The sequence below is a fragment of the Pygocentrus nattereri genome, chromosome 15 (genome assembly GCF_015220715.1).
Source record: "Pygocentrus nattereri isolate fPygNat1 chromosome 15, fPygNat1.pri, whole genome shotgun sequence".
In the NCBI taxonomy this organism is placed as follows: Eukaryota; Metazoa; Chordata; class Actinopteri; order Characiformes; family Serrasalmidae; genus Pygocentrus; species Pygocentrus nattereri.
In genome coordinates, this window is record NC_051225.1 from 13818518 (window position 1) to 13844304 (window position 25787).

The following is a 25787-nucleotide window of genomic DNA, read 5'->3' on the forward strand; positions in this document are numbered from 1 at the left end:
TGCAATGGCGTCTGCCTGTACCCGCTGTTGACGTCCTCGGTGTCGTATTTTCAGAGGAATTTCCTTCACTTTCTTAAACATAGCTGTTCTTTGGCCACAGTAATGTGATCGGATTCACCGGACGGAGTTCACTGAGCACTGGAGGGAACAGGTATGACTGTTTTTGGCGTTTTAGCTGCTCTTATTTCACACTTCTGTGTTCGCGGTTAGCCGGTTTAGCTAAAACTCACAGACTCACTGTTTATTTCAGCTTTAAACGCCTCGCGGTCAACAGTGTGGCTTTAACCGGGCTGGTGTTTCTAACAGGAGTGTGAAACAGGTGTGTATGTTGGTGTAATGGTAATTGAAATGATAAAATGGGCAGTTTTGTGCGGTGCGTTAGCTAGTTAGATAGCTAGCTACTGTAGCTTCAGTGTGGCTTCTAGGGAGCAAAATGCAGAAGGAGCTGCTGCCGCTAGCTTAGCTAGTTAGCTAGTTAGCTATTAGGGTAACTGCACCAACTCCAAACTGCTTTATTCGTTTAAAATGTTTGTTAGACGCCTAACGATACGAGATTTAGTTCCAATTGACCTAAATATGCTGTCTAAATATTTTGATGAATATGTCTTAATAAGTTGCAGCGGTAGACGTTGTAAGTCTTGTAAACTGATTGAAATTAACTGAGTCCCCACTGTTCTTTTAGTTTTAGCCCCATCGGAACAGAAATAAGAATTTCAAAAGGTTTCTCATCTACAGAGGACCTCTGATATCTGTCTGTCTATCTGTTTATCTCTCTCTGTCTTTCTATCTATCTATCTATCTATCTATCTATCTATCATATAGGACATATAGGATAAAAGTATTTGACTAAAGTTCCCTTGAGCAAGACACCTAATCCCAAACTGCTCCCCGGGTGCTGTGGATAGGACTGCCCACCGCTCAGGGCAAGTGTACTCACTGACCCCAAGTGTGTGTGTGGTGCTTCACTTCACAGATGGGTTAAATGCAGAGATGAAATTTCCCTATTGAGAGACAATCTATATCTTACCGTTACTACAGCATGTAACTATAAATGTAAAGATATCTCCATTAGTACAGTGTTTCTTAATTGTGGTCCTGGTGGAAGACCAGGACCTGGTGGAAGGTGGGATAATAAGGCAGGCAAGTGAGGTGTTAGAAGAAACGCTGGTCTGTGACGGTAGTTTCAGAGGATGGACTGTTGAATGTGATCATACCAATATATTTAGAAGTGCAATTCTAAAGTTTCTCACAACAAAAAAATAATTAATTAAACCACTCTGGCTGTATTTATGCCTTACTGATTTATTTCATGCAGAAATGCGGAAACATTAGTGGCATGTCCTTTAGGAGTTTAACCTCATAGAAGCAAACTAAATCTGTGGGTGGTTACCAACCCTGCAGAAAAGGTTACAGAACACTGTCTAGGATTGTGTTGCTTTAGCTTGCTAGCAAATGTTATTGTATACTAAACTGGTGTTAAAGCTTTTATTTGATCTTTTTGTTTGGTCATTCATCTTTTCCTTGGATAAAGCCAAATAAAGACTAGCGCAGGTTAAAAATATTTCTTTCTGAATTCCAGTACTAACCTCCTTGGCGTGGTATCCAAATAGAAACTGCCATCAGACCAATGGGTTCTTCACACCTCAGTTCTAAATAGGGTAAGTTATTTCTTCCTAGATTCAGATTCCTTTATTGATCCCAGGGGGAAATTGCAGTCATCAGTTAGATCAGTCATGGTTCCCTCCAATTCTTAAAAGGACCCTGAAGCTAAATATATTTTTGCCTACAGATAAGGACCTTTATATTTTGACCTACTACAGCAAAGGACCGTATACCCTCTAGAAAGATGGAGGATGACTCCTCGCTGCATCGTCTTGAGGGCAGTGACCCAGGTGCCCAGGTTGGAGGGCTGATAGTAAAGAAGAAAAGTGCTGCAGTGGAGCAGCACGTATTCCGAGCCCCGGCACCCCGAACATCTCTCCTTGGTCTGGATCTGCTTGCTGCTCAGAAACGCAAGGAGCGGGAGGGGAAGGAGCAGCTGAACTTGGACCTTGATGACCGGAGGTCAAAGAAGTCCAAGGTGTCGTCCTATAAAGACTGGGAGGAGGGGAAAAGTGACTCCGGGTCCGATGATGATGATGAGGGGGGTAAAAGCAAGAACGGGAGAAAGGAGAGGTGAGTTCATTGAAACTTATGTTGACCGCAAAGAATTATCAGTGTCTGATTGCCACTGGCATTGCATTTTAGTCCAGTTAAGTTAATAATAATAATTAATAAAAAAAAATGTACACTCACTGGCCAGTTTATTAGGTACTGTTGTTTGTATCAGTTGTTTGTTAACACAAATAGCTAATCAGCCAATCACATGGCTGCAACTCAATGCATTTAGGCATGTTGAGGTGGTCAAGACAACTTGCTAAAGTGCAAACCGAGCATCAGAATGGGGGAAGAAAGGTGATTTAAGAGACTTTGAACGTGGCATGGTTGTTGGTGCCAGACGGGCTGATCTGAGTATTTCAGAAACTGCTGATCTACTGGGATTTTCACACAGAACCATCTCTAGGGTTTACAGAGAATGGTCCAAAAAAGAGAAAATATCCAGTGAGCGGTAGTTGTGTGGATGAAAATGCCTTGTTGATGTGAGAGGTCAGAGGAGAATGGGCAGACTGGTTCAAAATGATAGAAAGGCAGCAGTAACTCAAATAACCACTTTTTACAACCAAGGAATGCAGAGTACCCTCTCTGAATGCACAACACTTCGAACCTTGATTAAGATGGGCTACAGCAGCAGAAGACCACTCTGGGTGCCACTCCTGTCAGCTAAGAACAGGAAAACTGAGACTACAACTCGCACGGGCTCACCGAAATTGGATAATAGAAGATTGGAAAAATGTTGCCTGGTCTGATGAGTCTCAATTTCAGCTGCAACATTCAGGTGGTAGGGTCAGAATTTGTCATAAACAACATGAAAGCATGGATCCATCCTGCATTGTTCAGGCTGCTGGTGGTGGTGTAATGTGATGTGGGGGATATTTTCTTGGCACACTTTGGGCCCCTTTGGGTACCAATTGAGCATCGTTTAAATGCTGCAGCCTTCCTGAGTATTGTTGCTGACCATGTCCATCCCTTTATGACCACAGTGTACCCATCTTCTGATGGCTACTTCCAGCAGGATAATGCACCATGTCACAAAGCTCATATCATCTCAAACTGGTTTCTTGAACATGACAATGAGTTCACTGTACTCCAGTGGCCTCCACAGTCACTAGATCTCAATCCAGTAGAGCACCTTTGGGATGTGGTGGAACATGAGATTTGCATCATAGATGTGCAGCCGATAAATCTGCAGCAACTGTGTGACGCTATCCTGTGAATATGGACCAAAATCTCTGAGGAATGTTTCCAACACCTTGTTGAACGTATGCCACGAAGATGAAGGCAGTTCTGAAGGCAAAAGGGGGTCCAACTTTTTACTAGCAAGGTGTATCTAATAAAGTGGCCAGTAAGTGTATGTAGCACTTTTCATGCTGGTGGCAACTCAGTGCTTTACAGACAGGTGATAAAACATAGTTGTACAAGAAATCATTAGTATTAATTAGAATCAGAAAAAAATGAAACATCAAATTAGAAGATTAAAAACCGCGAGACGTAGAGTTTTAATTAAACGGTAATTTTAAAAGAGACGTTTTTAGTTGCTTCTTAAAAGTGAGCCCTGAGCTTGACTGTCTAATAAAAGTTGGAATTGAGTTCCACAGATTAACAGAAAGTGTCTCCCCACGTTTTCTGTATTTTACAGAGGGTGTCTGTAGAAGGCTACTATCTGCAGATCTTAGATTACTTGCCGAAACATAAACAGACAGACACTCTTTTGTACAGTGTGGCCCATAGTTTTGTACAGTGAAGTTTTTTTTCTTGTCTAACCTCTTTTATTATTTATAAGAAAATTACTCAAGCGCTGATTACAAATAAATTCGTTACAACTATGAAACTAATATGTAAATTATCTAGTTATGTGAGTGAAAAATTGTTGTGTGGGCCTACATGTTGGGTCCGATGTTGAAGATTGTGATTTAAAGAACCTGCACTAATATTTTGTTACAGCCGCAAGTACCGAATGGCTGGCTCAGAAACACCCTCCAACCCTGGAGGGGTTAGTGAAGCTTTCCGGCGAAAACATCAGCAAAGGGAAAAAGACCGTTGGGAGCATGGAGTATACGCATCATCCAAAGAGGACAAAAGCAGGGACAGAAACAGAGAAAGAAGCAAAAACACAGAGCGGGACCGGGACAGAGAAAGAGACAAAGAACGAAAAGGTGATCGGGGTGAGTGAATGCTTATAATCTTCTGAATGATGATTTTGTCAAAATAAAAAGTAAGGTTATCTTCATTTTTAACGTTTCCACTCTGGTGATTTATTCCGAATTCTGCATGAACAGGATATTTTTTGATGTTTTGATTGTTGGTGGGTGTATATGTTAGGGACGCACATTTGGAGTCTGAGGTTTTTGCTCCAAATATGATCAAGCAGTGTCGGTTTTTTTTTTTTTTTTTTTTTTTTTTGGCTGAACTGTATTGTAATTTTATCCCATAGGAAATGTGAGTCAGCTAATGCTTATGCCAGCTTTATTCCAAACAACTTTTCAAGCGATTTCACTGTCGCAGACAAATATCCAGTGTCGGAATAAAATCATCAAATTCTTGTTAGAGCTGTGTCACACTCACGTCATCTCGGTCGTTTAGTGTAAGGTGGTCAAGATGGCCATCTTAAGTCAGTCTTTTTCTCGTCTTGATGTTTTAAGTCTTGCCTAATGCAAATAGTGACATGCCGGGGAGCATGTGCGTGTTTGCACGTGATGGAGAGAGAGAGAGAGAGAGAGAGTGACAATGCACACATGAGCGCCTGAAATCTCTGTAAAAATGGCAAATCTGGTCCACTTTAATATAATAATCATATTAACTTAAAATGTAAACTGACTGCTTTAATATTTCAGGGCTTTAAGAACGGCAGTATTGAAGAATCATTGATGTGTTATTTCCTTATTTTTGCTTTCTGTTACATTGTTTTTTTTTTTTTGTTTTTTTTTATGGTTTAGCTCATAACACCGAATCAACAACGCTGAATAACTGCATTTTGTGTTGATGGTAAATCTTTATGTCAAATTTTAAAAGTAATTGCAAAGTGATTGGGTGATGATCTGTCAGAGTGTATGGCTCTACAGTGCACATAGCCCCAGATCTTTACACGCCCAGCCAACATGTCTTCCTATCTGTACCACTGTAGAGTGGGAGGAAAAGGGTTTATCTACTTGTAAATTTCCACCAGGTGCGTGATGGGGAATAATCGCTGAAATCTAGTTGCAGTCTTGTAAATAGTGACACTGCAAGATTTTTTTTTCTTTGCAAAGTCAGTCTGTGACTGAGAATTGTGACACTGTCTTTAGATGTGAGAGATGTGTGTCAGACTTCAGTCTTTTCAAAGTCTTTTTGTGTACGGTTTGCGTTAAGACAGTATCAGAGTTTTTAGTCACAGACTATGATTTTGCAGAGACTGGGGCTCTTGAAGTGTCACTATTTACAAGGCTGCAACTAGATTTTTGAGAGTATTTCCCATCATGCACCAGGTAGAAATTTACAAGCAGAGAAACCCTTTTTCCTTCTTCACTCTGTAGTACTCATGGAAAGATATGCTAGGTGGGCATATAAAGATCTGAGGCTCAGAGCAGTTCATTGGAGAACTGTATACTCTGGCAGATCATCACCCAGGATTTTTAAAAAAACAGCCCGTAAAATGTGCAGTTAATTTCTTTGTGTAGACCTTAACGGTGGGTGGAGGAAAGACATCGGGGACAGGTGTGAAGACGCAGAGCTTTCTTTTATTGCCACTTGTACACAACACAAAACACTCAGCTTTTCAGCCCACAAAATTAGTCAAAGCTCACTGGGACTTTTCAGTCCTTTCTTTTCTCTTTTTCTAGTTCAGCTCAGCTCACCTGTGCTTTGCTTTCATGCCTTCACTGGTCTCCTTCTCTTGCTGTTCTGCCACCTACTGAAGGAAGAGATGACTATAAGTGGGCTGGCAGAAACAAGGCACAGGTGAACATCATCAGCTACTTAGCCCGCTGGTTCAGCCAGACCGGCTTCTCCATCCCGCATTCGATGCTTGGCCACGCCCGTTCTCCACCTTCTTATTTAACAAATATTTACACATCAACAAAACATGTAGTGATTCAGCATTGTCTATTAGATAGTCTGAACTACACCATACAAAACTAATAAACAAAATAAGAAACCACTGCAACAGAGAACCTAAAATGGAAAAAAAAACAAAAAACATTAATGCTTCTTCAGTAATGCCGTTCCTCAAGTCCTCTACACGTTTCTTACATTACTTTTATGTTCAGTGCACCTGAAATCTTAAAACAGCCAGCTTAAATTTTTAGACTTTTTAACCAGATTTTTAATATGATTTTTGTTGTAAAGTGGATCAGATTCACCTTTTTTTTCCCCAACAGAGATTTCAGGCAGCCGTGCATGCACTCTCTCTCTTGCACATGTAGTCGCCCGCTCACACTTGTGTGCCCCTGGCATGTCAGTATTCGCATGAGCCAAGACTTAAAACGTACAATAATATTAAACGCAGTTTATTTGGTCACAGCATCAAGATGAGAAAGAGACTGACTTAAGACGGCCATACCGAACACCTTACACTAATTGACTGAGATAACGAGACCGCGACATAACCCTAGCAATATATATATAACCCTAGCAAACTGGATATTTGTCTGTGACAGTGAAATCGCTTGAAAAGTCGATTGGTGTAAGGCTGGCATAAATGCTGTAACAATGTATTTGAATGTAGCATAAGTTTGCATGAGTCACTGTGTCTTCCAAATTGGCTGCAAAGAAAGTTACAGTCAGTGTGTTTTGTTCCCTTTATAACACAATTTTTTATGTTTTTGGATGTTTGGACGCAGATGATCGAGAGCGCATCCACAGCCGGGGTTCCAGCAGCAGTCGTTCAGAGCACGGGGACGGCAGTGTACGGAGCGAGCGCTCTCAGAGGGATGGCTGGTCAGAGCGCATCAGCCGCGGGAGCCGCAGGGATGAGCCTGAAAGTCCTCGCCATAGGCCCAGAGGTCAGTTAGTCTGGGTCAGTTTGAGCACTTAACTCAAATAAACCTTCCTTTTCCTAAAATTGAAAGTAAATCCTGAATGTTTTTGGATGTGCCCACACAGATGCTCCAACACCGTCCCGCTCCAGCTGGGATGAAGATGACAGTGGCTATGCCAGCTCACGACGCTCCCACTGGGAGAGCCCCTCTCCTGCCCCTTCACACAGGGAGTCTGATCGCTCAGAGCGCAGCTATCGCTCCTCGCGTGAAAGCGAGAGGAGAGACAAGTTAGAACCTTTTTATGCATTTTAAAAGTGAAAGCGAGAGGAGAGACAAGTTAGAACCTTTTTATGCATTTTAAAAGTGAAAGCGAGAGGAGAGACAAGTTAGAACCTTTTTATGCATTTTAAAAGTGAAATCTTTAGGATGCCGAGTCTTCATATTTGTTAGAATGATGTTTTGGTCTGAATGTTCTGTTACTGTTGATTGTTACATGTGTTTGTTTCTTAGGTCAGTGAGGGCTCGTTATCCAGAGGACACTCCTCTGCCCACACCCTCTTACAAATACAACGAGTGGGCTAATGACAGGAAACATCTAGGCTCCACCCCTCGTCTCTCCAGAGGGAAAGGTATTCATCTACTTCATCTCATTGTTTGTTTGAACTTGTTTAAAGTGTGCAAAGATGAACTTGTATGTTGTTTTAGATGTGTCATATAACTAAACCTGTTACTAAATAGTTCTGTTTGTTTACTGTAATTACAAGCTAATTTGCATCATTAACATGATTGCAGAGATTTGCAGCATTGCAGCATGATTGAAGATTCTGCACCCGTTTAGTCACATGTGATGGGACCAAACTTCGACGAATTCCACAGTTTATGTTTTTGTAGATGTGAGGTCTAATGGGGGGGGGGGGGGGGGGGGGGGGGGAGTGCTGGTTGTGCAGTCTAACAGCAGCAGGAAGGAAGGACCTGCGATGGCGCTCCTTCACACAGTTGGAGTGAAGCAGCCGGTCACTAAAGGATCTGCTTAGTGCTGCCAGAGTCTCATGCATGGTGTGGGAGTTGTTCTCCAGTGTGGATGCTAGTCTGACTGACATCTTCCTGTCTCCTGCACTGGGTCAAGTGGAATAGACATGGGACCTCATTCATCAATATCTTCCTATGTTTTTTTTTTTTTTTTTTTTTTTCTTTTTCTTAAATTTGTTCTTGAAAAATGTCTTGAGGAAAAATTCAGCCTTAGATTCATGACATGTTCTGACACCTCATAACCAAGTGCACCTTTGTGCTTTTGAGTTGTGCATAGATTCTGTTCTCACTCAAGAGCAATTCCCAAGTAAAAAAATATTGGTGAATGTCAGTCTTCATCAAACTGCGTGAGTGGGTATTAATTTTTTAATAATTCTTCTTAAGGACCATTGATGAGTGAGGCCCATTGGTTAGTTAGGGTTAAACATAACCATTTGTAAGATCAAGGTTCACTATAGCAAAATATATAATAACATTATATGACCAGAATGTATAAGTAAATTCCTGTGTAATGCAAATAATTCACAGATCATTGTCAAAGTGATTATAAATTAGACATCTGTTTAATCTTTAAATGAATCCTTTCTTGCTCTAGGTAGAAGGGAAGATGGAGAGGATGGCATTACTTTTGACAATGAAGAGGAGAAAGAGCAGTGGGAGGAAGACCAGAGGGTGAGTTTGTTCCTTGAAATTTACTGAAAGTATAGAAGGTGCTTATTTAATACACATTTTAATAACCTCGCTCCCTTAATCTGTTACTATTAAGGGCTTCTTATGTAAATTCTTTGTCTACAGCAAGCCGACAGAGATTGGTACATGATGGATGAGGGCTATGATGAGTTCCACAACCCCTTGACTTCAAGCTCAGATGAGTATGTGAAGAAGAGAGAGCAGATCTTACAGAAGCAGACCCAGAAACGAATATCTGCTCAGAAAAGGCAGCTCAATGAGGTACAGTATAAGCTCTTTAGTGTTGTACAATGTGCAGACATGAGCAGATATATTATCGGAGTATGGTTATGGTTATGTTTTATGCCTTAGATGTTCTGCTTGTCATCTTCAGGACAATGAACGTTGGGAGACCAACCGAATGCTAACCAGCGGTGTGGTGCAGCGGTTGGAAGTGGATGAGGACTTTGAAGAAGACAGTGCGGCCAGAGTCCACTTACTTGTCCATAACCTAGTTCCTCCTTTCCTAGATGGCAGAATTGTCTTCACCAAGCAGGTGAGGTCGCATATTACAGCTTTCACTGGAAAAGGGCAAAGTAATCGCAACCACCAGATTCTATAGTAGCGTTCCTTTCCAGTCTTCAGCTATGTTATTGTTTTCATGAGGCGACTAAACTACCCATAACCTCTTATTGATCAGGGTATATTTTGGTTTGTCTAAATTTACATGACCAAATCGTAAGGCAAATTATTCAGTAACTGCATGAAATAAATGTAATTAAAAAAATAATTTTATGATCTACACATATTACTATATACTTACAATTTACTGCTGAAAGCCAAAAGTCTTAGATGCATTTTGTATTTTATAAAAATAATTTTTACAGAACAGATCACTGAAGAGTGTAAAATTACATAACCCATCCATTTGACTATAAAGAAGACAGGTACAGCTCTCATACAACACCCACCTTTTGAATGTAGCTTATGAAGAAATATGAAAGTTATGAAGAATATTTTGTGCGTTTTGGAACCACTGGTGGTCTCGAGTTGAAATTTTTAGTTCTTATGTTTTCTTGGAATCACTAATGAAGTCTGTCTCCCCTCTTTGCAGCCTGAGCCAGTCATTCCCGTGAAAGATCCCACCTCAGACATGGCTATCATCTCTCGCAAGGGCAGCCAGCTGGTCCGCAAACACAGAGAGCAGAAGGAGCGCAAGAAGGTGCTGTTTTTATCACTTTTCACTTCTCATTCACAGAGTTCACAGAGATATCAGTCCTACCTCCCCCAATGCATACAGATACTAACTGAAATATGTTTTTCTCAGATTATTAATATATGTCCTGATATGCTGAGACAGTGTATATGCATGTCTACGATAAATCCATTTTTCATTGGAACAACAATCCCTTTTCTGTTCCTCAGGCTCAGCACAAACACTGGGAGCTTGCTGGTACCAAACTTGGAGACATTATGGGAATTAAGAAAGAGGAAGATGGTTCTGAAGGCAAACATGTTGGAGAGGATGGTGCTGTGGACTACAGGTACGGCCCTTTTCTTCTGCTCTGATACTCCTTCTTTTCAAGTGGTAGATTTGTTTTTAAGAAGTTCCTTGTGCTACTTATTTCTAAAGGGTGCATTGGTCCGAGGGCTGCAGCTAACTACTAATTGATAGTCGAATAATCTATCGATTACTAAAAGGAGAAATCGATTATTCAGATTATGAATCACTGCGTTACCAAATAACTTTTGCCAACTAGCAAACAAGACAAAGATTTTTTTCGTATCAAAGTTTAAAACCATGGATGTGCAAAGTAGTAGCAATAAAGTATAACAAAATGAAAATAATTTTATTTTAATAATGTAAATAAACAAATCAATCTGAATTTTAATGTTAAATGTAAACTGTCTGGCATCTGTCCTCTGCTGTGTGTCTACACTCCTTTGTAACTAAATTCTACAATCACAAAGTCAGCATCTTTCCATGCTTTTGAGAGTCTTGCTCTCCTCTGAGAGCAGGTACTCCCCGCTGCAGAGGAGACGCACTCTGATGGAGCGGATGGGAAAGCAGTGAACTTTTAACTTCTAAACAGTTAAATAAACAATTTTGTGTAAACAATTTCAGTGGTAAACCTTCATCCAGCTGCCTTGTATGTCTGAGAACTGCCTCCTGAAAGGTAGGAGCCAAGCGTTCATTGAAAAGGTAGAACTGTTTGGAAACGCTGTTCTGTGTTCACCGAATTTGAACACACCAGTTAAGACGATGTTGCAATGTTTAAAAGTGTAAACATTATCCGGACAGTGAACAGAGTTGCTGTGAATAATAGTAATCTGCTTCTCTGTTCCAACTCCATTAACAATGCCAGAGAAAATCAGTCCCAATCCCATTTCTTCTTTTTACCCTTTGTTTTCAAGTGTCATCCTAACCCCTTGGAGCTGAGTTACGAAATGGGACCCAGGGGAAAAAAAACATTGCTTCATTAACAGCTACTAGCGCCTGCTCTGTATGCAACCCAGCCCGTCTTCAGATGACAGCAGAGGAGGGTAAAGTTCAGCTCCTCACTGCTGGGCTTTACTTACATTTAGGGCCTCATATGACTTCAAAGAGGGGGGGCGGTTATTTATCACCCACCCCTAATTCTTCAGTGATATGAAGCTTAAGTCAGATGTTCGCCAGCTTCTTGTTTGAATTTTCCTGTTCCACCTTAAATGGTGCAGCAGTTACATTCTGGTGCTTCAGGCGTCAGAACTGCTGGACTAAGGTGGAACGGGAAAGTTAGCTAGCCAGCTACTGAGACGTTAGCATGCTATTAGCATGCTTATTACAAAGAAAAGGACCATAATACTTTGAAATTACTTTAAACTAAGAGAAGACAGTGGTTATTGTAATTTTTTAACTGAGAAAATTCTCACATTTGTGGGTTTCTTTGGTCGCTCACACAGCCACCTTGCCAGTTTTCCTTTTTTTCCCCTCATGTAGTCCGACCCAGACGCTGTCCTATGCGGAGCTAGACCTATAACCGATAAATTGTGGAGAATTATTTAATTTCGACGGGGTGGTCCAATTTTATTCGGCATAGCTTTTCTAGCCTTTACGGTACGGCTTTAGCAGCCTGGGAGACTCACATATTTATGTTGTAAATATCACATGTGACACTACTCAGCAAATCAGATATGTGCATTTTGATGAGCACTGAGACTCATGTGAGTGTGAGTGGCACACACACCAGGGAACGACGAAGTGAGACACAACAGATGGAGAAGAAAGTGAGACAGAGGGAAGTTATTTCACATGTCTTGCTTGAGAAAAAAAAAAGAAAACTGACAAATGTAAAAAATTTGACTGAATTGTACTTTATTTGATTTGATATTCAGTTGTTGACTGTATAAGATGTTGGTATTCCTACTGGGCTACTTCAGTAAACGTTATATGGCACTGAATCATGTTGAAAGTTTGACATTATGATGTTCTGGACCTTCGCTTGAGGAAAATTTTCTGTAACTTGACCTTGTTGAATTTCAGTTAAATACCCCTGCTCTATCCTATCAATCTCTATCTAGGGCAGAGCAAAAGTTTGCTGACCACATGAAAGAGAAGAGTGAGGCCAGCAGTGAGTTTGCTAAGAAGAAGACTCTGCTGGAACAGAGACAGTTTCTCCCCATCTTCGCTGTCCGGCAACAACTACTTAACATCATCAGGTACATCATCATTTTACAGCAAAACTGAAGTCAAGTTGTAGGTGCTGCAGCTGCCTTTGTGCATTTTTATCTAATGATTCATATTTTTTGTCAAAAATTTTACAGAGACAACAGCATTGTAATAGTAGTGGGTGAGACAGGTAGTGGGAAGACAACCCAGCTCACACAGTACCTGCACGAGGACGGCTACACCAGTTACGGCATGGTGGGTTGCACACAGCCTCGCAGAGTGGCAGCTATGAGTGTGGCCAAGAGGGTCAGCGAGGAGATGGGCAGCAACCTGGGAGAGGAGGTAGGCACTATGTAATGTTGCACATTAAATTAGATTACACAGGCTTTTGTTCTATAACTTTTCTTATTAGATGTTTATCTCAAGCCATTTCACATTCATTTTATGAGTGAATACTGTCACACAGTGGATGAACTGAGAATTACACATCTTTTAGATTTAATTTAATTTTCAGTGTTCTTTTCATGATCAATGAAAATTAAATTACCCAGAACTACAATAGAATGTCTGGTTGGAGTTTTAACAGTGTGATTAAACTCTATTGATTTTGCAGTGTTAGAATAAATTATGTTCAATAAAATATATGCATTTATTTTAGTGAAAATAGAATCAGGATATTTTCAAATTGTTCCCAAAACATGTTGGTGCATTGTGTATTTTTTAAAAAACATTCTGAATTGTGGTCAAATTTGAGATTTCATGCCCCATTTAATTATTTTCTGAATTATGTCTGTGGTATCTGGTGGTCTACTGGTGCTTATAAAGACATATTTTTCTATACCTAATATAAAGACTTGTGCTGATTTATATGTAGGTTGGTTATGCTATCCGTTTTGAAGACTGTACCTCAGAGAAGACGATGATTAAGTACATGACTGATGGAATCTTGTTGCGGGAGTCTCTGCGTGAGTCCGATTTGGATCACTACAGTGCCGTCATCATGGACGAGGCTCACGAGCGTTCCCTCAACACGGATGTGCTCTTTGGCCTGCTCCGAGAGGTCAGTTTCACCATTCAGTCTGTTCTGTTCTGACCTTATCAAAGAGCATTATTCAATTTTTTTTTTTTTTCAGTCTCTCTTTTTTTTTTTTTATTCATTGTACTTTTCAGTTTAAGTTTGATCAGATTTTCCCTGTTTTTTCCCCTCCCTTTTCTCATTTTTTTTCTCTTCCTCTGTGCTTTTTTTTTTTTTTTTTTTGCTCCTTTTAAAAAGGTGGTGTCCAGGCGCTCCGACTTGAAGCTCATTGTCACATCTGCCACCATGGACTCAGACAAATTTGCGGCGTTCTTCGGAAATGTTCCCATCTTTCACATTCCTGGAAGGACGTTCCCTGTGGACATCTTGTTCAGTAAGGTAAGATGTGTTAATGGCTACTCTAGTCTCTAATGTAGTTTCCAGCATCGGAAGGAGGCTGTGTACTCATTGAGGCTAAGTAAGTGTGTATGGGTGTACAGACTCCTCAGGAGGACTATGTGGAGGCTGCAGTGAAGCAGGCTTTGCAGATCCACCTCAGCGGAATGGTGGGAGACATCCTCATCTTCATGCCTGGTCAGGAGGACATCGAGGTGAGTTTTTAGATGAGAAAAGAAAATGTCTGATGTAGAAATGGCAGAAAGGCTTAAGTGGGAAGTTACTGTGTTTTATAGCGAAGTTTTAGATGCTACAAAACTTTAGGACCGTATTTGTTAGCTGCATCAACATCAAACCCTCTGTCTTGCTGCAGGTAACGTCAGATCAGATCATAGAGCGTTTGGAAGATCTGGAGAATGCTCCTCCACTTGCAGTTCTGCCCATCTATTCCCAGCTTCCCTCAGACCTGCAGGCCAAGATTTTCCAGAAGGTATGTTAACCATTCCTGTCTGTTCACTGGAAGCTTTTGAATTGCTTAAATGACTTGTGTTTTGAATTGTATGTCTGTCTGTCGTGCTAGGCCCCGGACGGGGTGAGGAAATGCATTGTCGCTACCAACATTGCTGAGACCTCTCTGACTGTCGATGGGATCATGTTTGTTGTTGATTCTGGGTATTGCAAACTTAAGGTACATGGTTGTAGGCCTTAAAACGATTGACTCATGTTTCTTTGTGGTTGCCTACTAGAATGTAACCCTCAAAAGCATGTCATCACAACAGTAATTTGTTCCTGTTGCCCTGTTTTCATAGGTGTTCAACCCACGAATAGGTATGGATGCTCTGCAGGTTTACCCCATCAGCCAGGCCAATGCCAACCAGCGTGCTGGCAGAGCTGGGAGGACAGGACCAGGCCAGTGCTACAGGTAAACATACTCATTTCTTTCACTTAAAGGCTGATGCTAGACGTTGGCCTAATCAACACATCTTTGCTCAGGGTCCTGAGACTGATTAGACTCCATTTCAACAGGGGGAAAGTGGGAGGGTGAAAATGAAGAGAGAGCCAGGGTAAGACCAAGAAACTTAATGGCAGCCTTGATTAAAGTAGTTGTTAGCCTGTCTCGTTAAAGCCTTTCTCTTCAGTGTGACCTACAGACACTCTGGCCTCTGTAGGGGATAGTGTTTTGGCCATGCATTGGCAGAAAATGACAGAGGGAGAGAATGAAAGAAAGAATGACAGGTCACTGTGTCCTTCACCATCAAACAGCAGAAAACCAGAGCAAAACCAGTACGCCACAGCCTCACCCTCTCATTTCAGTTCAGATCAGACATGGATTGCACATTGGGAACATTCTGTTCCACTTGGGTCTCTTCACACCACTCCAAGCTTTGAAAGCAAACTGCCATGGCATTACCATTAGTGTGTCTTTGTGTGCCAGCTTCCCTCCATTTCTGGAGGCTGTAGTTCATCTCAGCTTTGCATCTTTCTACATCTCAAAGGCTCTTGCCGATTTCCACTTCGGTCTTTGTGATTTGCAAGCCTGTCCCTCATTTATAACATCCATCAACCAGCCAAGAGGGCTGCAGAAAAGAAATAAAACCATAATCTTGACAGGATTTCATGCCTGTTCATTTTGTTTACAGCAGGGAGAATGCGACTCTGAGACTTCTCCGCCAGTCTTTTTCATAGTGACCTTTTCCAAATCTGCACTCTGGTGAGCATACAGGGACAGACGGTCTCAGTAGCATACACTTGTTCATGGATGGAATTGTTTTGCATCCATATTAATGCGTCTGGCTGCTCACGAGAGCGTGCCGTTTGTGGCGTTCTGCAACTGTGAACAATCTGTTTCTGTGAACAATCAGTTTTTGTTTGGGCGCCGTAGACTGTGGGAGAGGCCTCTTAGGGAAGTCGTGTGTGCGTGAGGCTTGTGGGGTGAATCCGCACCTCAGAAGCACCTTTACAAGTGCCAGCGTCACTTCAGCTCTGCTTATGTGGGGGAGAGAAAGCATACCCACTCCTGCTGAGCTATTCAGCATAATTCACCAACTTCAGTAGGATTATCCAATAAGGTGAATGGCTGCACAAATCCTGTGTTGGCTCAGACCTATCTCTGCGTGCCAGCGAGGAGAGCTGTGTTAAGTGCTTTGGATATTTTAAGACGCTCATAAGCAGTTTGAAAATTGCTCATTGTGGGGAAGGCTTTCTTTGGCTTCTTTTTAAGGTGGGAGTGGAGTGAGTCTGAATAGAGCTGAGACTTAGCGCTCTTTCAGGCGTTACTACATTAGTCATTCCTCAGCCCCCATGCAGAGTCTTTATTTGGAACCTTTTCATTAAATGACTCAATGTCTGTCCATGTGTCTGTCTGGGCTTTTCTCAACACAACTTTTTTTTTTTTTTTTTTTTTTTTTTTCCTTTTTTTTTTTGCTTTGCTCATTTCATAAACGTCCACCCTGTTCACATATTACAAATTAACGGTCACTCCTTTATTTGGCTTCCTCTCATTCCTAGGTTATACACTCAGAGTGCCTTCAAGAATGAAATGCTGACCACCACCATTCCAGAGATTCAGCGCACAAACCTGGCTAACGTGGTGCTGTTGCTGAAGTCGCTTGGGGTGCAGGACTTGCTGCTCTTTCACTTCATGGACCCACCGCCCGAAGACAACATGCTCAATTCCATGTACCAGCTATGGATCCTGGGAGCTCTGGACAACACAGGTAAGGTGCAGTGTTAACCTCAGCACTTCCATAGTCTTAAGAGGCAAAATGAGCCACTTACTCATATAGTCACTGATATACAGATCTGTGTTTAGGCACACCTGAGGTCCCCTGGCCAAGGGACATTTATTGATTTGTGAGGGGAAAAAGACATAAATACAATTTCTTCACTATTAAAAACTATTTAATAAATGAAATTTTCTGAATATGATAATGTACAGTTATTTCTTTAACTTAAAAATAGTACTTGTGGCACCTGCATACCCTTCAAGTTTTAAAGTCTCAGAACGTACATGACTCCGTAGGACTGTTTAGGTAAAGAATGGTCATTGGGAAATAATAGTACACCGATCAGGCATAACATTATGACCTTGTTTCTACGCTCATTGTCCATTTTATCAGCTCCACTTACTATATAGGAGCACTTTGTAGTTCTACAGTTACAGACTGTAGTCCATCTTTTTCTCTGCATACTTTTCTTCAGTGGTCAGGACCCCTGTTGATCCTCACAGAGCTGGTGCTATTTGGGTGGAGGATCAAGATACAGCACTGCAGTAACACGGACGCGGTGGTGGTGTTTTAGTGTGTGCTGTGCTGGTACAAGTGGATCAAACACAGCAGTGCTGCTGGAGTTTTTAAACACTGTGTCCACTCACTGTCTTCCCTATTGAAGCGGATTAAATGGACAATGAGTGAAGAAAGAAGGAGGTGGTCATAATGTTATGCCTGATCTGTGTATATTACAATAGTAATACATTATCTGACTCTTCAGGCAGCTGGATGAGAATTTGAATTAATCTATAAAGCATCAAACCAGAGTAAACACCCAACCCAAACCCAGGCTCTGATACCACAATTATATCAGCATCCAGAATCACAAACCCACCCAAGGCAGATGCATGTTCATTTTCATTAAAAGGGACACTCTGGCCAAAATGGGGAAAGTACTCCCAGCTCACAATTTCCACTGTCGAAATGGCAGATACACTGCAACCTCTTGCTATGTGTACTGAAGAAAAATAAACAATAAGGTTTCAGTATACACATAAGTTACCTGAATAATCATTGCATGTAGCATTTATTTCTCTCCAGATGAATTATCATTAGATTTTGAAAGAAACTATATAAACTGAAAGTACTATTGTCATTATTAGCATCATGATTACAATGACTACTTAAAAATCTGAACATCAATCTCTGTTTGTACATTAGAACCTGAAACAAATGTATATGTAAACCTGACCCGGCATTATGGTGCAGCAGACTAACGTTAAGAAACTAACAATCACACAAAGGGTTTGAATGTATTGAGAATGTGACTGATAGGTGCAGCATGTCCTTGAGAATTTCTGAAGATCTGACGGAAAGTGGGATTTATCTGTATTGCCCCTGCACTGTGTTAACAGCAGATAATCTCTGATTAAAGCTTACCTGCCCAAAGTGTCTGCTCAGCTTTTCTCTGCATTTTCTCCCTAAGCTTCTTAGAGTCTGTCATGTAATCATAGAAATCTGATCTTAGAAAATTTCTTAAAAATTCTTAAACATATAGTGTATTCCTACCAAAGTTATGTGTTTTGCCCTTCTATTGCTTGTTGTGTAACTGTCACTCCCTTTTCTTTCCCTATCAGGCGCTTTGACACCCACTGGGCGGCTTATGGTGGAATTTCCTCTGGACCCAGCACTGTCCAAGATGTTGATTGTGTCTTGTGATATGGGCTGCAGTGCCGACATCCTCATCATAGTCTCTATGCTGTCTGTGCCCACCATTTTCTACAGGCCAAAGGTCTGTGCATGTCCTTAATTTGTGAAAAGAATGAGAATCTGCTAAAAGCCATAACATTTGAAGTCTCTGTCCCTGTTTCTATTCATTTGATGAACCTGCATACAATGCATCTCTTCTGTTTGATTGTCGATGTAATTAAAATGTTTTACCATGCTCCAACTAGGGCAGAGAAGAGGAGAGTGACCAGGTGAGGGAGAAGTTTGCTGTCCCTGAGAGCGATCACCTGACCTACCTCAATGTATTCCTGCAGTGGAAAAACAACAACTATTCCAGCATCTGGTGTAATGAGCACTTCATCCACACCAAGGCCATGCGCAAAGTACGGCAACATCTCAGTGTGGTTCACTGGTTCTTTAATCAGTAGCCACGGTTACATACAGTCTAATAATCCATTAATAATCAGACTAATAGCTCAATCACAATAGAATACATCCATGTATACACTTAAATCTGAATCGTCTAGTCCTATTGAGGCCGTTCGGAATACAATTTCTATCTAGTTGAATGAGATGGTTAATCCTGTAAATAAAATGTTAAATAGAAGAATAATATCAGTGTAAACGCCTGTATCTGATTACATTCCCACTCGGAAAGTTTAAGTCTGTTCTGCATGTCAGAGAGAGTTTATACCGTTCAACACAGCGGAGCAGAAACTGGTCTGCAGAGAAGATGAAGTTTATGCTCTGATCTTTAATATACAGCAGTGGGATGGACGTCAAGCTTGTGTTTAAAAAAAAAAAAAAGGACATGTGAAGTCAATTTTTGTCTGACATTTTTTAAAGCAATTAAAATCACAAGTGCGCCAATTCAAAATCATCTCACTCTGACTGGACTCGCGTGATGTTTGCTGTTATGGTAACGTTTACTCTAAGTGGTTCTCCACACATGCACATAATTTTGGATCGGATTGCTTGAAGTGAGGATGTAAACGAAGATTTTCCATCGATTGTTGAGTAGAGTGAGCACCTAGAGTAAACACCTCAGTCTTAATCTGTAATTGGAATGTATTCAAACAAATTGGCAAAAATCTTTGCATGTAAACACAGACACTGTTATTCTCGAAACTTTTCAGATTAACTAGACATGTTGTGTACCTCTTTGTTGCAGGTGAGGGAAGTGCGAGCACAGCTCAAAGACATCATGGTGCAGCAGAAAATGAACCTGACTTCTTGTGGCTCTGACTGGGATGTGATCAGGAAGTGCATATGTGCAGCCTATTTCCACCAGGCTGCAAAGCTGAAGGTACACAACCAAATTCTGCCATCTGAGGAAAATCACTGTTGCATGTAAGCGGGAGTGCCGTGTAGCATTTGAGTGCCTGCATTGACTGTGTAAAATGTGTGTCTCTATAGGGTATCGGAGAGTATGTGAACGTACGAACAGGGATGCCTTGTCACCTTCATCCCACCAGCTCTCTCTTTGGCATGGGCTACACCCCTGACTATATCACCTACCATGAGCTGGTCATGACCACCAAGGTACTGTGCATCATCTCTCTCTTACTCAGTGTCTTTTGCAGCTCTGTGGTCTGTGTAAATGTTGTGTAAAGGGTTTTTTCTTCTTCTTTACTACTACCAGAGCCGTTACGAATCAGGTGTGAAACTCAGTGATCATCTCCTTCAGCAATGCTGAGTCAGAGTCTCATTCACAGACTTTTAAATGCACTCTCCATGGTGTTGAAAACATAGTGGTGACCCTGACACTTGATTTGCTATAAAGCTAAAGGAGAAAGGAAACAGCTGAATAAATGTTGTCCTCCTCAGATTCCGGCTTAGTGCGCTGTTGCTGATGATTCTGCATATTTATACTTTACCTTATTTAAATAGTGCTCTTTATGCTTTAAAATGCAGCTCAAAGTGCTTAACAAACACACCAACACCATGTCAGTGTTACTGCAGTGTTAAGAATGATCCACCATTAGTTGGACCTTCTGAGGAGGACCTGAAGGCAACGATGCAGTTATATGCAAAAGTTTAGGCACCCTGATCAAATTATGGTTTGTTGATTAAGTAAAAAACATGGACACATTCTCTACAGAGGACACACTTCTGCCCATTTTAATTAACAATTACTGTTTATTTGCTGAATTTGACTAATTTGCTTAATAAAGAAAGCTTTCTAGCTATCTGGCTTCCTTCTGCTTTTGTCCAGAAATGTGTGCTGTGTCAGTGCTGCACTGTCCTGTGTCAAATGTCTCTAATTTATTGTATTTATTATATTGTGTCTAGTTTAATTTTTTGTTTGCACAGTATGTCTGCACGTTCGCACTTTGTACTTTTTGTTACTTGTCGCTCCGTGTTGTTCCTGGAGGAACGTAATTTCACTCCACTGTGTACTTGTACATAGACGGAATGACAATAAAAGCCTTTTGACTTGACTTGATTAGGCCCACAATGGGGACATTTTATCTCTGCTTTTTTTTAACCAATGCGCAGTGAAGCATCACATAAACACTAGTGAACACACACATTAGGGTGCAGTGAGCACACTTGCCCAGAGTGGGCAGCCCTATTGTACAGCTTGTTCCCTAACCTTCAGCCCATGAATGCCCCATGACTGTGAGGGGAGAACATCTCTAACTGCTCAGGTCTCAGGTATCTGTCCCAAAGTAGTTATAGTTTTTCCAATCCTTCCACCTTCAAGATACATCATCAGAGCCATTGCCTAAGGGACTATACAATCATCTAGACTCACCACTGTAAGATGTGAGTAAGCCAGTTTATAAAAGATGAAGTGGTTGATCATTTTTTCCCCATTTTGGCCGGAGTTTCCCTTTTAATGAAAATGAACATGCATGTGTCTTGGGTGGGTTTGAAATTCTGGATGCTGTGGTATCAGAGCCTGGGTTTGGGTTGGGTTTTTGCTCTGGTTTGATGCTTTATGTCCATGTTGCAGGAGTACATGCAGTGTGTGACAGCAGTAGATGGTGAATGGTTGGCGGAGTTGGGCCCGATGTTCTACAGCATCAAACACGCAGGCAAAAGCAGACAGGTAAGACACGGTCATTAGGTTTACATGCTTTTTCCACATACTTGGCTTTCTGTTGAACATCCCTCTGAAATAGACTTGCCTCTCTCTCCCTCTCTCAGGAGAACCGGCGGAGAGCCAAGGAGGAAATCTCCAACATGGAGGAGGAGATGTCGCTGGCCGAACAGCAGCTGCGTGCACGGAAAGAGGAGCAGGAGAGGAAAAACAACGTTGGCAGTGCGAGGTACTGCTCTAACTTCAGTAATACAGTAATGGCGCACTCATGCGTCTGCATGTGGAAGAGGATTTACAATCAGTTCCTCGCTCTTTAAAGCCGCTGTTCATGCTTTCTCACAAAACCTTAATCATCCCATTTGGGAAATAGTCAGAAGTCTGCTGTGCTGAAATACTAATGTTGCAATTTTGGGAAGACTATTATCACCCCCCCCTTCCTCGAGCCCTCCTTTGCTTAGTCTCTCAGTCTGCCTCATCTCTCTCTCTCTCTCCTCGCCAGCCGTTCTTCTTGTCACCTCAATGATGAGCTTTTCTCACCTCTTGTCTCCACTGCAGAGGAAAAGAAATAATATTGACTCTTTGCTGACCCCCATTACTGTAGCAATTTAAATGGTGCCCATGCAGACAAGACAGTGCTGCCTTAATTTTCAGATTAATCCGAGAAATTAATTTCGCACACATCTGCCAGATCCACAAAAGAAAGAGATGGGTGCTGTAAAATAACTCATTATTAATTAATCAGTACATTTATCTCTAGATCAAAGCTTTTCTCTGGCTGACTGTTGAGTAGACATTCTGATGATCATATTTATGTATTGAGGTTTGATTTCCATGACTGGGAGATGTGATAATTAACAGGGTGGTCGTTTTCTCAGTCTTGGATGTCTTGATGATGTTTTAGATAAGTTATAACCATCGAGTCTGAAACAGAACACAGGCCAACTTAAATGTCCTCATTTTTACCACCGCATACATTGGTTACTGTTAATGTGGTGTGTAAGGAACAGGAAATAAGCTTAGAATTTTCTCTTAATGTTCACCTGAAAACTTACCTTGTCAGTTTATGTGGTCACTATTACACACAATTAATCATGTCATAGCAATAATATGATTAATTATTTCTCAATACTTTTTTGAGCTCAAACTTTTATCCAATCACTGCATTATTTCTGCAGCAAACATGTAAATCTGTGAAGAGCTTTTAAAATGAAGTGTGCGGCTTCTGTGCTATGTGGCAGGAAGCCGCAGTCTCCGACGCTTTTGTTTTTGCTGTTCACTGTATCTTTTAAATGTCACCTGCATTTCTTTCAAAATCTCTTCGAACACAGAACGGCTGTGACAAATGTCTTTTGTTTTATTTGTACAGAAACATCAGCTTAAATATTTGAGTCTCAGCAGCGCAAAATTATGGCTTATGTCGAGTTCACATGAATTCAGATCTGGCTGTTCATACTGAGGCACATTGCCGTAGATCGGATTTCAGCACCACATATGAAAGCGTCTCAAATCAGAATCAGTGTGTTTATCTGTTCACATATGAAGAAAAAGATTGGATTTGGGCCACTTTCACCTGCTGTGTGAACAATTTTCTGTGTCTTTTGCAAGTAGTTGCCTGCTTTGTGTGCTGGACTTTGTGCTGGACTGTGTACTGGACTGTGTGCTCTTTACAGCCATATGAATGGTGGATAAAAAATAAATTCACGGCATATCTTTACAAGATATTAAGTAGTTCTGTTTGAAGCACTTAGTAGCTTTTAAGCTAGTTATCCTGACGTGTTGGCCGAATCTTACTGAATTGTTTCCCGGCTGCCCTTACGCCTCACATTTGAACACCAGTCTGTCGTTGTTTATTTGCTTGTCAGTCAAATGTACGTTTACTGTCAAAGTTGGCAGTTCTGGACCCATTTAATGCCAGGAGTCTTGCTTGTAAGTGTTATGGATAACATGCTCACATTGCCAACAAACATTTCAGCTAAAGACAGTGCTAAGAGGTGCACTTAATTTTCCTGTTTGCTTTGACAGAATCTAACTAGGCTACATTTAAAGCAAGAAAATAAGATTAATAAGAAAAAGATTTGATTCATGTTGACTGTAACCTTACTTGGGTTTGTAAAATCAGAAAATGATTAACCCTGTAAACAAGGAAGCATGCATAACCAAAATGTATATGCACTTATGAAGTTTTGAACAATACAAGTAGTTGTCTGTAGGACATAGAGGTGGTGGTGGTGGCCCACTGGATAAAATAGCTGGTGTTACAGAGGGCAGGGCGGTTGGCTGGTTTTGTGCATTGGATCTGGGTGACCTGTACAGAGCAGTAATTAAAGATGATAGATCACTCTGCCACCCATGTCAGACCTGTGCAGGTCCCTACTGAGACAAACTGTCCTTTTCTGTCTCCTTTAGCCTTCCCACCACTGTTTACTCTCCTCTTTGCCCATCATTCTCAAGGTTTTTTTTTTCTTCTCAAATTAAACTGATCTTTGCTTTGAAAGTGTAGCCACAGCAGACTGTTCTACATCATACACCGATCAGGCATATCATTACGACCATTTACATTTACAAGGTGGACTGACAAGGTAGACGTATATAATGGAGTGGACAGTGAGTGGACACAGTGTTAAAGCACTGTTGTGTCTTGATTGTTGTTCTTTTAATGTATTACCAATAGAAGATTATGAGTAATATCAAGCATTTTGGGGTCATTCAGTTAAGGGGATTTTATTATAGTATAGGGGACATCTTATACTATACCTTTCTGGCACTGAGCTACTACCCTAAGTATTTTTGTGGTAGTGTCAGTGGGCAGTTTGCGGGAAAATGCCAACATTCATAATTCAGTTCACAAGTCAAAGTCTTTCTTCTATGCTCATTGGTATTATGATACCATTGGTTCCATTTTGATGGGCTTACAAACGCATAGTTCAGACATTTTTTTCTCTCTTCATTTTTTTCTTTACAGGTCAATAAAGATCTGCACTCCGGGCAGAAAGGAAGATGTGCCCATGACTCCAAAGCGGACTCCTGCACGTTTTGGCCTTTAGGTCAGCATGTGTGTCAACACAGTCAAGCATGTCATCTACTGATTTCAGAGATGGAAGAAAAGAAATCCTTTTCCCTGAACACTGAACATGCATTTCCCTGCTCAGGCCAGCAGTAGGAGCACTTGTATAAGGGATATAAGAGAAAAGGACTCTTGGATAGTAATGTTTTAATGCAGTTCTCTTTTTCTCGCTTTCCTTTTTGTTTTGTCTTTTCTTTTTAAACCATACACGAAGATTTCGTTTCATAAAGATGTTGTTTCTTGTCAGAGTCTTCAGGTTCAATGTAATTCTGTTCGAATCTTGTTTGAAATGTTTTTTTTTTTTTTTTTTAAACAAAAAAAGCAACAACAAAAAAAAATGTCATTTCTGGAAGTGATGTTTATTAGACACTGTGCTGAGTATGTCCAGTTAAGTAAAGTGTGGGGTCCCCTGGGGTTTATAAGTGTTCATACTTAATCACTCAGCAATCTGGTCTGTGCACTAGAAATGATCAGCACCAGCAGTTCTGGATTTCACAGGACTGCAAATCTTTGAAAGGGTCCATAGTGAAGAGTCTAGTTGCCAAATGCTTTCTTGTCTTTAGAAGCTGTAAATATTAAAAGCGTCAAACTATCTGTTTTTAAAGTCTTCCTGTGTTCACTCCCCTCTAATGTTGCATTCTTTGTATTATAGGTCCACCACTTGAGGGAATAATACATTGAGGGCTTTCATGATGGAGCTATTTTGTTGATGTTCATGCAAAGCAGTAATTTTAAAATATAAAAAATATGATTTTATGTCAGAGCAAGAACGGCGCAAAATTTGTCCAACTCAAATTTTGCACTTTCTCTATTGCATAATGTTGCCTCATTTTCCTCACTGTACAATAACGTCCATATTTAAAGACAACGACCGGGTTAACTGTAAAGGCTACAGTTGGCGTATGTCAATAAAGGCATGTTTCTGCTCATACTGTCTCTTATTGGGCAATTTTAAACCTCTTTTTAACGTTCAGTATCATGTTTTTTTTTTTTGTTGTTGTTTATGATTTTTTGCAGAAATGTGTTTGTTGCCTAGAAGCAGCAATGTGGGATGGATTTGATGAGTCACAAGCCATTTCAGGGCTCATGGCTGTATATCAGTTTTCCCGTTGTTGCATAATGTTGCCTCGAGACAACACCCCAAAATTACTCCTGCTCACATAATTTAAAAAATGTTTTGGTATTTCATAATCACGTTCATTTTATGCAAGCAAAGTGAATCGATTGATTTATTTGTTTATTTTTGCGCAGTAGAGGGTTAGCAAAACAAACTTTTATAAATGTAGTAGGTGCTTTAACTCACTATATCGGTGAACTGTATGGAACCACGTGGTAACACTGTAATGCACTGAAAATAAAGGGAGAACAATG

The 25787-nt window shown here is 40.9% G+C and overlaps 1 protein-coding gene across 9 annotated transcripts; it reads left to right on the forward strand.

The window, feature by feature from the left end:
- On the forward strand, positions 1-25787 carry dhx38 (DEAH (Asp-Glu-Ala-His) box polypeptide 38). 9 transcript variants are annotated; one of them, XM_017707306.2, is made up of 29 exons: positions 1-151; positions 251-319; positions 1580-1658; positions 1790-2175; positions 4102-4322; positions 6975-7136; positions 7237-7399; positions 7623-7741; positions 8737-8813; positions 8937-9092; positions 9205-9366; positions 9925-10032; positions 10236-10354; positions 12372-12509; positions 12615-12801; positions 13334-13519; positions 13733-13873; positions 13975-14085; positions 14244-14360; positions 14451-14558; positions 14680-14792; positions 16379-16587; positions 18216-18370; positions 18534-18689; positions 19478-19612; positions 19723-19848; positions 21266-21361; positions 21460-21581; positions 24315-25787. In XM_017707306.2, the coding sequence occupies exons 4-29, from the start codon at positions 1847-1849 to the stop codon at positions 24394-24396; spliced, it is 3798 nt and encodes a 1265-aa protein (XP_017562795.1). In that variant the 5' UTR covers positions 1-151; positions 251-319; positions 1580-1658; positions 1790-1846; the 3' UTR covers positions 24397-25787. The 9 variants fall into 9 exon arrangements, with proteins under 9 accessions (XP_017562795.1, XP_017562797.1, XP_017562798.1 ...); XM_017707308.2 differs by having other exon boundaries at positions 1821-2175; XM_017707309.2 differs by lacking the exon at positions 1580-1658.

Bases quoted from the DNA above. Each gene is read 5' to 3' on its own strand.
- dhx38 (XM_017707306.2), top strand. From the start codon at position 1,847: ATGGAGGATGACTCCTCGCTGCATCGTCTTGAGGGCAGTGACCCAGGT. The intron at 14,086-14,243 runs GTGAGTTTTTAG...GTCTTGCTGCAG, and splicing joins CTGGTCAGGAGGACATCGAG to GTAACGTCAGATCAGATCAT. The intron at 14,559-14,679 runs GTACATGGTTGT...CTGTTTTCATAG, and splicing joins CTGGGTATTGCAAACTTAAG to GTGTTCAACCCACGAATAGG.